Source organism: Echiichthys vipera, assembly GCF_963691815.1.
Source record: "Echiichthys vipera genome assembly, chromosome: 17".
In the NCBI taxonomy this organism is placed as follows: Eukaryota; Metazoa; Chordata; class Actinopteri; order Perciformes; family Trachinidae; genus Echiichthys; species Echiichthys vipera.
The window spans coordinates 720,175-735,490 of record NC_139842.1 but is presented as its reverse complement, the minus strand read 5'-3'; the positions used below and the strand labels follow the sequence as shown (position 1 = coordinate 735,490).

Here is a 15,316-nt window from a genome sequence, read left to right as displayed (position 1 = left end):
AAAGGAGACGGTTAAGTTTAGTCTATAAAGGAGACTGTTAAGTTGAGACCACTAAAGGTGACATGTGAGCAGCTCCAGAGGCGACGCCCGCGTGTCTCCGCATGTTTCCTGAACCCTCACAGCAAACAGAGCGAAGCGTTGGCACAAAGGATTCCAGTGTTTACACAAAAACAGGAGCCGGGGGGAGTGTGTGTGTGTGTGTGTGTGTGTGTGTGTGTGTGTGTGTGTGTGTGTGTGTGTGTGTGTGTGTTTGTGGCCCCGCAGGCTCCGAGGCAGCGCAGGTCTGAACACGCCTCAGGATTCCAGGGGCTGGGGGAGACCAGGGGCCGGGGGGGTCCAGGGGGCCGGGGGGGTCCAGGGGGCCGGGGGAGACCAGGGGCCGGGGGGTCCGGGGGGTCCAGGGGGCCGGGGGAGACCAGGGGGCCGGGGGAGACCAGGGGGCCGGGGGGGTCCAGGGGGCCGGGGGGGTCCAGGGGGCCGGGGGGTTGGAGAGATAAGTGTGAGATAGGAGCTGATGTCATCAGGGCGATGATTGAGTCGGTTCCTGAGCGCAGGACAAACACTGATGGGATCGCACCGTGACACTCGTGCACTTTACATTCCTGCTCTGTTTGCATACCCCCCCCCCTCCCCCTCGCCCCCCCTCCCCTCCCCCCGGCCCTGAGGCGTGTCGGGAGGCTCGACCCTGAACGCCTCCCTCACTCTCAGCGAGCATAAAAAGGAGCCGTGAGTCCAAACCCTGCTCCATTCTCTCCTCCTCTCCACCAGAGCAGACGCCTCCATCCACCATGACCTCCTCCTACGCCCGCTCCACCACGCTCTCGGGCGGCGGCCGCCTCGGCTCCATGAGGGTCCCCAGCGTGTACGGTGGCGCCGGAGGCTCCGGAGTCCGTATCTCCAGCGTGAGCGCTCCCAGGATGTTCTCCTCCGGCGGGTCTGCAGGGATTTCTTCGTCCGGAGCAGCGTTCAGCAGCGGCGGCGGCGGCGGCGGCTTCAACCTGGCCGACGCCGTCGGGGGCAACACCTTCAACGACAACAAACAGGCGACCATGAAGAACCTCAACGAACGCCTCTCCTCCTACCTGGTGAAGGTGCGCAACCTGGAGGAGGCCAACGCCGACCTGGAGCTGAAGATCAGGCAGTTCCTGGAGAACAAGACCAGACCCGAGGGCAAGGACCACAGCGCCTTCAAGGCCGCCATCAGCGACCTGCAGGACGAGGTGAGTGAGTCGTGGTTATTAAAGGGTAGAAGAGCGAGAACGGGTTCAGGTGCAGGGTTCAGGTGCAGGGTTCAGATGCAGGGTCCAGGTGCAGGGTTCAGGTGCAGGGTTCAGGTCCAGGGTTCAGGTGCAGGGTTCAGGTCCAGGGTTCAGGTCCAGGGTTCAGGTGCAGGGTTCAGGTGCAGGGTTCAGATGCAGGGTTCAGGTGCAGGGTTCAGGTGCAGGGTTCAGGTGCAGGGTTCAGTTGTAGGGTTCAGGTGCAGGGTTCAGGTGCAGGGTTCAGGTGTAGGGTTCAGGTGCAGGGTTCAGGTGCAGGGTTCAGGTGAAGGGTTCAGGTGCAGGGTTCAGGTGCAGGGTTCAGGTGCAGAGTTCAGTTGCAGGGTTCAGGTGCAGGGTTCAGGTGCAGGGTTCAGGTGTAGGGTTCAGGTGCAGGGTTCAGGTGCAGGGTTCAGGTGCAGGGTTCAGGTGCAGGGTTCAGGTGCAGGGTTCAGTAGCAGAGTTCAGGTGCATGGTTACGTTGCAGGGTTCCGGTCCAGGGTTCAGGTGCAGGGTTCAGGTCCAGGGTTCAGGTGTAAGGTTCAGGTGCAGGATTCAGGTGCAGGGTTCAGGTGTAGGGTTCAGGTGCAGGGTTCAGGTGCAGGGTTCAGGTGCAGGGTTCAGGTGCAGGGTTCAGGTGCAGGGTTCAGGTGCAGGGTTCAGGTCCAGGGTTCAGGTGCAGGGTTCAGGTGCAGGGTTCAGGTGCAGGGTTCAGGGTTCAGGTGCAGGTGCAGGGTTCAGGTGCAGGGTTCAGGTGCAGGGTTCAGGTGCAGGGTTCAGGTGCAGGGCTCAGGGTTCAGGTGCAGGGTTCAGGTGCAGGGTTCAGGTGTAGGGTTCAGGTGCAGGGTTCAGGTGCAGGGTTCAGGTGCAGGGTTCAGGGTTCAGGTGCAGGGTTCAGGTGCAGGGTTCAGGTGCAGGGTTCAGGTGTAGGGTTCAGGTGCAGGGTTCAGGTGCAGGGCTCAGGGCTCAGGGCTCAGGTGCAGGGTTCAGGTGCAGGGTTCAGGTGCAGGGTTCAGGTGCAGGGCTCAGGGCTCAGGGCTCAGGTGCAGGGTTCAGGTGTAGGGTTCAGGTGCAGGGTTCAGGTGCAGGGCTCAGGGCTCAGGGCTCAGGTGCAGAGTTCAGGTGCGTGGTCAGGCGTCAGACACACCCAAAGCACACGGAGCAGGACCCGGATCCAGATCCCGTTCCTGCTCCTCCTCGTGACCACAAGAACCGGTGTGACGAGGAGAGGGAACCGGTCCTGATGGTCCTGGATCACCTGAGACCCTCTCTGAGTCTCTGAGGCCGTAACCAAACCCTGTCTCCCTGCTGCAGATCTTCCTCGCCACCCGGACCAACGGGTCCCTCTACCTGTCCATCGACAACGCCAAGCTCGCCGCCGACGACTTCAGGGTCAAGTGAGTTCACACACACACACACACACAGACACACACACACACAGACACACACACACACACACACACACACACACACACACACACACACACACACAGACACACACACACACACACACACACACACACACAGACACACACACAGACACAGACACACACACACACAGACACACACACACACACACACACACACACACACACACAGATGACGTGTGTGTTAATGTTCGTGCTCTCGCTGACGTTCAAAGTCAGACTTAAGTAAAGGACAAGTACGTGAACTTAGCATTCGTAGCATTCTTGTCTTTAGGTTCAGTCGTAAATCAGACGCTTCTGCTTGAACTCATCATGCTAAGGGCGCCCTCCCACTGTTCCTCCGTCACAGGTTAGAGCGCCCTCCCACTGTGCCTCAGGCCTCGTGCTCGTGCTCGTACACGTGCACACGTGCTTTACTAAAGCCCACCTCTCCCAAACGGGCCGTGGACGGCAAGCGTGCCGCTCCTAGACGTGGTACGGTTGCACTCACACTGTTCAAAGGAACCAAACTTTAGCTGTGACACGTGCTGGGGCACGGGACGGAGGCACAGTGGGAGGGGGCACGGGACGGAGGAACAGTGGGAGGGCGGCGTGAGTGAATACACTTGTGTTTAACTCATTTGCATTATTAGGCGTTCGCAGATTCAGTCGCAATCGCTGCAGCTTCCCTGTTTGGAAAGACGTTGGTGGTCCGTTAGCATCTGCTATGTAGCAAAGATGGCGCCCGTTGAGGTTGAATAATGTCCGGCGCTCGTCCTTCTCCCCGTTACGAACCCACCGTCACGCTGCCGTACTTCGTCGGTGTGAACGGACTCTGCGCTCAGAACAGTTAGCGTAAGGTTGGAAGTACGAATGTCCGTGTTTTGGATGAAACGGCGGTTTGATTGACGCTGCCGTTTGGCGTGCAGGTTCGAGAACGAGCTCGCCATGCGTCAGTCGGTGGAGGCAGACATCGCCGGGCTGAAGAGGGTCCTGGACGAGCTGACGCTGGGAAGATCCGACCTGGAGATGCAGATCGAGGCGCTGAGGGAGGAACTCATCTTCCTGAAGAAGAACCACGAGGAGGTGAGCGCCAAACGGCAAACTAACGCCGCTAACGTCCGTCGGTGCATTTACCCGAACTGTTTATGACGAAACGTCGGGAAAACACAACGTTTCTCGTGATTTGGCAACAAAAGGGAGCCAGTTGAGGTGGTTCAGGATCATCTGGTAAGGATGAACCCTGGGCGCCTCCCTAGGGAGGTGTTCCAGGCACGTCCAGCTGGGAGGAGGCCTCGGGGAAGACCCAGGACCAGGTGGAGAGATTAGATCTCCACACTGGCCTGGGAACGCCTCAGGATCCCCCAGTTAGAGCTGGTTAATGTGGCCCGGGAAAGGGAAGTTTGGGGTCCCTGCTGGAGCTGCTGCCCCTGAGACCTGATCCAGGATCAGAGGCTGGAGCTGCTGCCCCTGAGACCTGATCCAGGATCAGAGGCTGGAGCTGCTGCCCCTGAGACCTGATCCAGGACCAGAGGCTGGAGCTGCTGCCCCTGAGACCTGATCCAGGATCAGAGGCTGGAGCTGCTGCTCCTGAGACCTGATCCAGGATCAGAGGCTGGAGCTGCTGCCCCAGAGACCTGATCCAGGATCAGAACAGTAACAGATGCAAACCCCAAATCAAAAGTCTTCCAACAACAAAAATTTGCGTCTGAATAAACGATTTAAACAGAAACCGTTCGTTGTCGTTATCTTCCGCTCATCTCTCTTTGATCTGAACCCGTCCTCCTACAGGACCTGCTGGCCATGCGGTCCCAGATGGGGGGTCAGGTCAACGTGGAGGTGGACGCCGCTCCTCAGGTGGACCTGTCCGCCACCATGGCGGAAATCAGAGAACACTACGAGAGCGTCGCCACGAAGAACCGTAAAGACCTGGAGCTGTGGTTCCAGTCCAAGGTGAGTGACTCATGAACCGATGTGAAGCCTCTGAACTCCAAATATTACGTCTTTAGTCTTTAGGACTTTATATGATGCGATCATTTTCAAAACTAGCACCAAAGCTTTAAACTTACTGTATCATACTTGAATTATGGGTTTGGAGAAGTTTAAATAACCCATTCAGTCCCGCAGAGTCTCTTTAATACGTAGAGGAAACACGGGTGTGTGACGCACAGGAGAGTGTCGTCTGCGTAGAGTCTCTTTAATACGTAGAGGAAACACGGGTGTGTGACGCACAGGAGAGTGTCGTCTGCGTAGAGTCGCTTTAATACGTAGAGGAAACACGGGTGTGTGACGCACAGGAGAGTGTCGTCTGCGTAGAGTCGCTTTATTACGTAGAGGAAACACAGGTGTGTGACGCACAGGAGAGTGTCGTCTGCGTAGAGTCGCTTTAATACGTAGAGGAAACACGGGTGTGTGACGCACAGGAGAGTGTCGTCTGCGTAGAGTCTCTGTAATACGTAGAGGAAACACGAGTGTGTGACGCATAGTAGAGTGTCGTCTGCGTAGAGTCTCTTTAATACGTAGAGGAAACACGAGTGTGTGACGCACAGGAGAGTGTCGTCTGCGTAGAGTCTCTTTATTACGTAGAGGAAACACGGGTGTGTGACGCACAGTAGAGTGTCGTCTGCGTAGAGCCGCTTTAATACGTAGAGGAAACACGGGTGTGTGACGCACAGGAGAGTGTCGTCTGCGTAGAGTCTCTTTGATACGTAGAGGAAACACGGGTGTGTGACGCACAGGAGAGTGTCGTCTGCGTAGAGTCTCTTTGATACGTAGAGGAAACACAGGTGTGTGACGCACAGGAGAGTGTCGTCTGCGTAGAGTCTCTTTGATACGTAGAGGAAACACGGGTGTGTGACGCACAGGAGAGTGTCGTCTGCGTAGAGTCTCTTTAATACGTAGAGGAAACACGGGTGTGTGACGCACAGGAGAGTGTCGTCTGCGTAGAGTCGCTTTAATACGTAGAGGAAACACGGGTGTGTGACGCACAGGAGAGTGTCGTCTGCGTAGAGGTTGATTCATGAGCAGTTTAAACACTCAGACGTGATTTATGACTCTTGTTTTTATGGTTTAAAGACCTGCAGATGTGGTTCCAGTCCAAGGTGAGTGACTTATGAACCAATGTGAAGCCTCTGAACTCCAAATATTACGTCTTTAGGACTTTAGGACTTTATATGATGCGATCATTTTCAAAGCTAGCACCAAGGAAGAAACGAGAAGAAGTGAAACTAACTTCCTGCACTTGGAGAAACTTGAGAAACTAGAAAAAGTTGGATGTTTACAGAAACATCTGGTGATATGTTATTAGTAAAGTCCAGGACAAAGGACTATAATTTAGGATATCACACTTGAATTATGGGTTTGGAGAAGTTTAAATAATCCATTTAGTCCCGTAGAGTCTCTTTAATACGTAGAGGAAACACGGGTGTGTGACGCACAGGAGAGTGTCGTCTGCGTAGAGTCGCTTTAATACGTAGAGGAAACACGGGTGTGTGACGCACAGTAGAGTGTCGTCTGCGTAGAGTCGCTTTCATACGTAGAGGAAACACGGGTGAGTGACGCACAGTAGAGTGTCGTCTGCGTAGAGTCGCTTTCATACGTAGAGGAAACACGGGTGTGTGACGCACAGGAGAGTGTCGTCTGCGTAGAGTCTCTTTGATACGTAGAGGAAACACGGGTGTGTGACGCACAGGAGAGTGTCGTCTGCGTAGAGTCTCTTTGATACGTAGAGGAAACACGGGTGTGTGACGCACAGGAGAGTGTCGTCTGCGTAGAGTCGCTTTAATACGTAGAGGAAACACGGGTGTGTGACGCACAGTAGAGTGTCGTCTGCGTAGAGTCTCTTTAATACGTAGAGGAAACACGGGTGTGTGACAGACAGGAGAGTGTCGTCTGCGTAGAGTATCTTTGATACGTAGAGGAAACACGGGTGTGTGACGCACAGGAGAGTGTCGTCTGCGTAGAGTCGCTTTAATACGTAGAGGAAACACGGGTGTGTGACGCACAGGAGAGTGTCGTCTGCGTAGAGTCTCTTTAATACGTAGAGGAAACACTGGTGTGTGACGCACAGTAGAGTGTCGTCTGCGTAGAGTCGCTTTAATACGTAGAGGAAACACGGGTGAGTGACGCACAGTAGAGTGTCGTCTGCGTAGAGTCTCTTTGATACGTAGAGGAAACACGGGTGAGTGACGCACAGTAGAGTGTTGTCTGCGTAGAGTCGCTTTAATACGTAGAGGAAACACGGGTGTGTGACGCACAGTAGAGTGTCGTCTGCGTAGAGTCGCTTTAGTACGTAGAGGAAACACGGTTGTGTGACGCACAGTAGAGTGTCGTCTGCGTAGAGTCGCTTTAATACGTAGAGGAAACACGGGTGTGTGACGCACAGGAGAGTGTCGTCTGCGTAGAGTCTCTTTCATACGTAGAGGAAACACGGGTGTGTGACGCACAGTAGAGTGTCGTCTGCGTAGAGTCGCTTTAATACGTAGAGGAAACACGGGTGTGTGACGCACAGTAGAGTGTCGTCTGCGTAGCGTCTCTTTAGTACGTAGAGGAAACACGGGTGTGTGACGCACAGTAGAGTGTCGTCTGCGTAGAGTGTCGTCTGCGTAGAGTCTCTTTGATACGTAGAGGAAACACGGGTGTGTGACGCACAGGAGAGTGTCGTCTGCGTAGAGTCTCTTTAATACGTAGAGGAAACACGGGTGTGTGACGCACAGGAGAGTGTCGTCTGCGTAGAGTCGCTTTGATACGTAGAGGAAACACGGGTGTGTGACGCACAGTAGAGTGTCGTCTGCGTAGAGTCACTTTAATACGTAGAGGAAACACGGGTGAGTGACGCACAGGAGAGTGTCGTCTGCGTAGAGTCACTTTAATACGTAGAGGAAACACGAGTGTGTGACGCACAGGAGAGTGTCGTCTGCGTAGAGTCTCTTTAGTACCTAGAGGAAACACGGGTGTGTGACGCACAGGAGAGTGTCGTCTGCGTAGAGTCTCTTTAGTACGTAGAGGAAACACGGGTGTGTGACGCACAGGAGAGTGTCGTCTGCGTAGAGTCGCTTTGATACGTAGAGGAAACACGGGTGTGTGACGCACAGGAGAGTGTCGTCTGCGTAAAGGTTGATTCATGAGCAGTTTAAACCCTCAGACGTGATTTATGACTTTTGTTTTGATGTTTTTCAGTCGGAGGAGCTGAATAAGGAGGTCGCCGTCAGCACGGAGACTCTGCAGACGTCAAAGTCCGAGATCACGGAGGTCAAACGCTCGCTGCAGAGTCTGGAGATCGAGCTCCAGGCGCAGCTCAGCATGGTGGGTTCCTATCGTCCGACACGTGACCGACACGCCACCGACACATCACCGCCACATCACCGCCACATCACCGACACGTCACCGGCACGTCACCGGCACGTCACCGACACGCCACCGACACGTCACCGACACTTCACCGACACGTCACCGACACTTCACCGACACGCCACCGACACGTCACCGACACGTCACCGAAACGTCACCGACACGTCACCGACACGTCACCGACACGTCACCGACACGTCACCGAAACGTCACCGACACGTCACCGACACGTCACCGACACGTCACCGACACGTCTCAGACACGTCACCGACACGTCACCGACACGTCACCGACACGTCACCGACACGTCGCAGTCCGATGACTTTATGATTTTTGTCGCAATCTGAGGACTTTTTTGCGATATATTACAATTTCTTTGTCTCAATCTTTCTACTTTTTTCCACAAAATATAACGACTTTTATTGTCGCAATCTGCCGACTTTTTTAACTTTAAATATTGCGATCTTTTTTAACTTAAAATATTACGATCTTTTTATACCTAAAATATTGCGATCTTTTTTTGATTAAAATATTACGATCTTTTTTTGATTAAAATATTGCGATTTTTTTTACTTAAAGTATTGCGATCTTTTGTCGCAATCTGCTGACTTTTTTCTCACAATACTACGACTTTTTTCTCAATCTTCCGACTTTCTTTCCTCAGAATAATCCGACTTTTTTGTTAAAATATTAAAATTATGACTTTTCTCACGAATCCAAAATGGCGTCTACGATTCTTCTGATTATGAAACCGTGAAGTTCGGAAACAGCCGATGACGGTAAACCGGTCACTCTGGCGCTCCGTAGCATCACCGCGGTCTTCAGACCTACTCACGCCGCTGCCCCCCCCCCCCCCCCCCCCCCCCCCCCAGAAAGCGTCTCTGGAGGGAACCCTCGCCGACACCCAGGAGCGGTACTCGGCCATGCTGGCGGGGTACCAGAGGCAGGTGTCCGCCCTGGAGACGCAGCTGACCGGGCTCAGGGCCGACCTGGAGCGCCAGGGCCACGACTACAAGGTGCTGCTGGACATCAAGACCCGGCTGGAGATGGAGATCGCAGAGTACCGGAGGCTGCTGGACGGAGAGTCCTTCAGGTGAATGGACCGCGCCGCACCGGTTCGATACCCGGACACAGAACCAGGGAATCGAACCGGTTTAAAACAAAATTATCAATTTAGTCAAATACAGTTTATTTAATAAGCAACGAAAGCGAAATATTGGTGACGCACAGAAGAGTGTCGTCTGCGTAGAGGGTGATTTTTTAACAGGTTTAAACACGTGAGACCGTTAATTTAAGACCACTAAAGGTGACGGTTAAGTTTAGACACTAAAGGAGACGGTTAAGTTCAAACGACTAAAGGAGACGGTTAAGTTTAGACACTAAAGGAGACGGTTAAGTTTAGACACTAAAGGAGACGGTTAAGTTTAGTCTCTAAAGGAGACCGTTAAGTTTAGACACTAAAGGAGACGGTTAAGTTTAGTCACTAAAGGAGACGGTTAAGTTTAGACACTAAAGGAGACGGTTAAGTTTAGTCACTAAAGGAGACGGTTAAGTTTAGACCACTAAAGGAGACAGTTAAGTTTAGACGACTAAAGGAGACGGTTAAGTTTAGACCACTAAAGGAGACGGTCACGTTTAGATGACTAAAGGAGACGGTTAAGCTTAGTCACTAAAGGAGACGGTTAAGTTTAGTCACTAAAGGAGACGGTTAAGTTTAGACACTAAAGGAGACGGTTAAGTTTAGTCACTAAAGGAGACGGTTAAGTTTAGACCACTAAAGGAGACAGTTAAGTTTAGACGACTAAAGGAGACGGTTAAGTTTAGACCACTAAAGGAGACGGTTAAGTTTAGTTACTAAAGGAGACGGTCACGTTTAGATGACTAAAGGAGACGGTTAAGCTTAGTCACTAAAGGAGACGGTTAAGTTTAGTTACTAAAGGAGACGGTTAAGTTTAGACACTAAAGGAGACGGTTAAGTTTAGTCACTAAAGGAGACGGTTAAGTTTAGACACTAAAGGAGACGGTTAAGTTTAGTCACTAAAGGAGACGGTTAAGTTTAGACCACTAAAGGAGACAGTTAAGTTTAGACGACTAAAGGAGACGGTTAAGTTTAGACCACTAAAGGAGACGGTCACGTTTAGATGACTAAAGGAGACGGTTAAGCTTAGTCACTAAAGGAGACGGTTAAGTTTAGTCACTAAAGGAGACGGTTAAGTTTAGACACTAAAGGAGACGGTTAAGTTTAGTCACTAAAGGAGACGGTTAAGTTTAGACCACTAAAGGAGACAGTTAAGTTTAGACGACTAAAGGAGACGGTTAAGTTTAGTCACTAAAGGAGACGGTTAAGTTTAGACACTAAAGGAGACGGTTAAGTTTAGTCTCTAAAGGAGACGGTTAAGTTTAGTCACTAAAGGAGACGGTTAAGTTTAGACACTAAAGGAGACGGTTAAGTTTAGTCTCTAAAGGAGACGGTTAAGTTTAGTCACTAAAGGAGACGGTTAAGTTTAGTCACTAAAGGAGACGGTTAAGTTTAGACACTAAAGGAGACGGTTAAGTTTAGACACTAAAGGAGACGGTTAAGTTTAGTCACTAAAGGAGACGGTTAAGTTTAGTCTCTAAAGGAGACGGTTAAGTTTAGTCTCTAAAGGAGACGGTTAAGTTTAGACACTAAAGGAGACGGTTAAGTTTAGACACTAAAGGAGACGGTTAAGTTTAGTCACTAAAGGAGACGGTTAAGTTTAGACGACAAAAGGGTGATGGTTAAGTTTAGACAACAAAGATGGAAAGGTGACGGTTAAGTTTAGACGACAAAAGCTAACGTGGCTGAAGCTAACATGGCTGAAGCTAACGTGACTGAAGCTAACGTGACTGAAGCTAACGTGGCTGAAGCTAACGTGGCTGAAGCTAACGTGACTAAAGCTAACGTGGCTGAAGCTAACGTTGCTGAAGCTAACGTGACTGAAGCTAACGTGGCTGAAGCTAACATGACTGAAGCTAACGTGACTGTAGCTAACATGACTAAAGCTAACGTGACTGAAGCAAACGTGACTGAAGCTAACATGACTGTAGCTTACGTGACTGAAGCTAACATGGCTGAAGCTAACGTGACTGAAGCTAATGTGACTGAAGCTAACGTGACTGAAGCTAACGTGACTGAAGCTAACGTGTCTGTTTTCTTGCAGCCCGTCGAACGGCGGCGGCTTCACGGCGTCGTCTCGGAAAGTTCTGATCGTCACCAGAGACGTGAGCGACGACGAGGAGGACGCTGAGACTCAGTGAGGCATCGAACACCGGCATCGAACACCGGCAACGAGCGCTCAATAAAAGTCTCTGATCAACTGAAACTGTGTTTATGCTCTGAATCAAGACCTTCAACAGTGAAAGGAGACGGTTAAGGTTAGACGACTAAAGGAGACGGTTAAGGTTAGACGACTAAAGGTGACGGTTAAGTTTAGACGACTAAAGGTGACGGTTAAGGTTAGACGACTAAAGGTGACGGTTAAGGTTAGACGACTAAAGGTGACGGTTAAGGTTAGACGACTAAAGGTGACGGTTAAGTTTAGACGACTAAAGGTGACGGTTAAGGTTAGACGACTAAAGGTGACGGTTAAGGTTAGACGACTAAAGGTGACGGTTAAGTTTAGACAACAAAAGGTGAAAAAGGTGATGGTTAAGTTTAGACGACAAAAGGTGAAAAAGGTGATGGTTAAGTGTAGACAACAAAAGGTGAAAAAGGTGATGGTTAAATTTAGACGACAAAAGGTGAAAAAGGTGATGGTTAAGTTTCAAAAACAAAAGGTGAAAAAGGTGATGGTTAAGTTTAGACAACAAAAGGTGAAAAGGTGATGGTTAAGTTTAGACAACAAAAGGGGAAAAAGGTGATGGTTAAGTTTAGACGACAAAAGGTGAAAAGGTGATGGTTAAGTTTAGACAACAAAAGGTGAAAAAAGTGATGGTTAAGTTTAGACAACAAAAGGTGAAAAAGGTGATGGTTAAGTTTAGACGACAAAAGGTGAAAAAGGTGATGGTTAAGTTTAGACAACAAAAGGTGAAAAAAGTGATGGTTAAGTGTAGACAACAAAAGGGGAAAAAGGTGATGGTTAAGTTTAGACGACAAAAGGTGAAAAGGTGATGGTTAAGTTTAGACAACAAAAGGTGAAAAAAGTGATGGTTAAGTTTAGACAACAAAAGATGAAAAAAGTGATGGTTAAGTTTAGACAACAAAAGGTGAAAAGGTGATGGTTAAGTGTAGACAACAAAAGGTGAAAAAGGTGATGGTTAAATTTAGACGACAAAAGGTGAAAAAGGTGATGGTTAAGTTTAGACGACAAAAGGTGAAAAGGTGATGGTTAAGTTTAGACAACAAAAGGTGAAAAAAGTGATGGTTAAGTTTAGACAACAAAAGATGAAAAGGTGATGGTTAAGTTTAGACGACAAAAGGTGAAAAGGTGATGGTTAAGTTTAGACGACAAAAGGGGAAACGGGTGACGGTTAAGTTTAGACGACAAAAGGTGAAAAAGGTGATGGTTAAGTTTAGACGACAAAAGGTGAAAAGGTGATGGTTAGGTTTAGACGACAAAAGGTGACGGTTAAGTTTAGACATCCAAAAATGAAAAGGTGATGGTTAAGTTTAGACAACAAAAGGTGAAAAGGTGGTGGTTAAGTGTAGACAACAAAAGATGAAAAGGTGATGGTTAAGTGTAGACAACAAAAGGTGAAAAGGTGACGGTTAAGTTTAGACAACCAAAAATGAAAAGGTGATGGTTAAGTTTAGACAACAAAAGATGAAAAGGTGATGGTTAAGTGTAGACAACAAAAGGTGAAAAGGTGACGGTTAAGTTTAGACAACCAAAAATGAAAAGGTGATGGTTAAGTTTAGACAACAAAAGGTGAAAAGGTGACGGTTAAGTTTAGACAACCAAAAATGAAAAGGTGATGGTTAAGTGTAGACGACAAAAGGTGAAAAGGTGATGGTTAAGTTTAGACAACAAAAGATGAAAAGGTGATGGTTAAGTGTAGACAACAAAAGGTGAAAAGGTGATGGTTAAGTTTAGACAACAAAAGGTGAAAAGGTGATGGTTAAGTTTAGACGACAAAAGGTGAAAAGGTGATGGTTAAGTGTAGACAACAAAAGGTGAAAAGGTGACGGTTAAGTTTAGACAACAAAAGATGAAAATGGTGAAAGAGCTGAAACGATTATTTGTTCCGTAGATTTCTCAGATTTCTCTGTTTAAGTTTTAACGTCAAAGCTAACGTCAAAGCTAACGTCAAAGCTAACGTCAAAGCTAACGTAAAAGCTAACGTCAAAGCTTACGTCAAAGCTAACGTCAAAGCTTACGTCAAAGCTTACGTCAGAGCTAACGTAAAAGCTAAGGTCGAAGCTATCGTCAAAGCTAACGTCGAAGCTAACGTCAAAGCTAACGTAAAAGCTAAGGTCGAAGCTAACGTCAAAGCTAACGTCAAAGCTAACGTCAAAGCTAACGTAACAGCTAAGGTCGAAGCTAACGTCAAAGCTAACGTCAAAGCTAATGTCGAAGCTAACGTCAAAGCTAACATGGCATCTCGTGTTTTTCTCCGCAGAATGAAAATCCCGATCATTTTAAAACCGATGAGTCACAAACTTCAGTTCTTCACCAACGAGGACGCGTCTGAATATCGGGACTGAGACGACAAACATCTGTAAACAAACATCTGTAAACATCTGTAAACATCTGTAAACAAACATCTGTAAACAAACATCTGTAAACAAACACCAGTAAACAAACATCAGTAAACAAACATCTGTAAACAAACATCAGTAAACAAACATCTGTAAACAAACATCAGTAAACAAACATCTGTAAACAAACACCTGTAAACAAACATCTGTAAACAAACATCTGTAAACATCTGTAAACATCAGTAAACAAATATCAGTAAACAAACATCAGTAAACAAACACCTGTAAACATCAGTAAACAAACATCTGTAAACAAACATCTGTAAACATCAGTAAACAAACATCTGTAAACATCTGTAAACATCTGTAAACATCAGTAAACAAACACCTGTAAACAAATGTCTGTAAACAAACACCTGTAAACAAACATCAGTAAACATCAGTAAACAAACATCTGTAAACATCAGTAAACAAACATCAGTAAACAAACATCAGTAAACAAACATCTGTAAACATCAGTAAACAAACATCAGTAAACAAACATCTGTAAACAAACATCAGTAAACATCAGTAAACAAACATCAGTAAACAAACATCTGTAAACACCTGTAAACATCTGTAAACAAACATCTGTAAACATCTGTAAACATCTGTAAACATCAGTAAACAAACACCTGTAAACAAATGTCTGTAAACAAACACCTGTAAACAAACACCTGTAAACATCAGTAAACAAACATCTGTAAACATCAGTAAACAAACATCAGTAAACAAACATCTGTAAACAAACATCTGTAAACAAACATCAGTAAACAAATGTCAGTAAACGTCTGTAAACAAATGTCTGTAAACAAACATCAGTAAACATCTGTAAACATCTGTAAACAAACATCAGTAAACAACTGTAAACATCTGTAAACGTCTGTAAACGTCTGTAAACAAACATCAGTAAACAAACGTCAGTAAACGTCTGTAAACAAATGTCTGTAAACAAACATCAGTAAACATCTGTAAACATCGGTAAACAAACATCAGTAAACAACTGTAAACATCTGTAAACGTCTGTAAACTTCTGTAAACAAACATCAGTAAACATCAGTAAACAAACATCTGTAAACATCTGTAAACAAACATCTGTAAACATCTGTAAACATCTGTAAACATCTGTAAACAAACATCTGTAAACAAACGTCTGTAAACAAACATCTGTAAACAAACATCAGTAAACAAACGTCAGTAAACGTCTGTAAACAAATGTCTGTAAACAAACATCAGTAAACATCTGTAAACATCAGTAAACATCAGTAAACAACTGTAAACAACTGTAAACATCTGTAAACGTCTGTAAACGTCTGTAAACAGAAACACAAATAAAACTCCTCTGACGACCTGAAACACGTGTGTTTATGTAAACGTTGTTTGTTTTGTCTCCACGGCGACGGAGGAGCGTGAACGTTTGTCCTCCAGGTTAAAACGGGTCGAACCAACGAGAGCCACCAGGCGGCGCTGTCGCCTCCGTCTCTGCAGACGTGAATGTGTAGAACGATCAGAACAGCTCCATCTAGAGTCTCCAGATCGTCGTCCCAACAACAAAAAAGAAGTCCAGCAGTGGGGTTGCCAGGTTGGTCAGACCCGGCCCAGTAGCT

The 15,316-nt window shown here is 47.8% G+C and overlaps 1 protein-coding gene across 1 annotated transcript; it reads left to right on the top strand.

Moving 5' to 3' along the window:
• The first annotated feature begins 737 nt into the window (after positions 1–737).
• Positions 738–14,959, top strand: LOC310959666 (keratin, type I cytoskeletal 50 kDa-like). Its single transcript, XM_083931111.1, has 8 exons — positions 738–1,220; positions 2,571–2,653; positions 3,592–3,748; positions 4,454–4,615; positions 7,841–7,966; positions 8,884–9,104; positions 11,194–11,286; positions 13,592–14,959. The coding sequence occupies exons 1-8, from the start codon at positions 789–791 to the stop codon at positions 13,674–13,676; spliced, it is 1,359 nt and encodes a 452-aa protein (XP_083787237.1). The 5' UTR covers positions 738–788; the 3' UTR covers positions 13,677–14,959.
• The last annotated feature ends 357 nt before the right edge of the window (positions 14,960–15,316 follow it).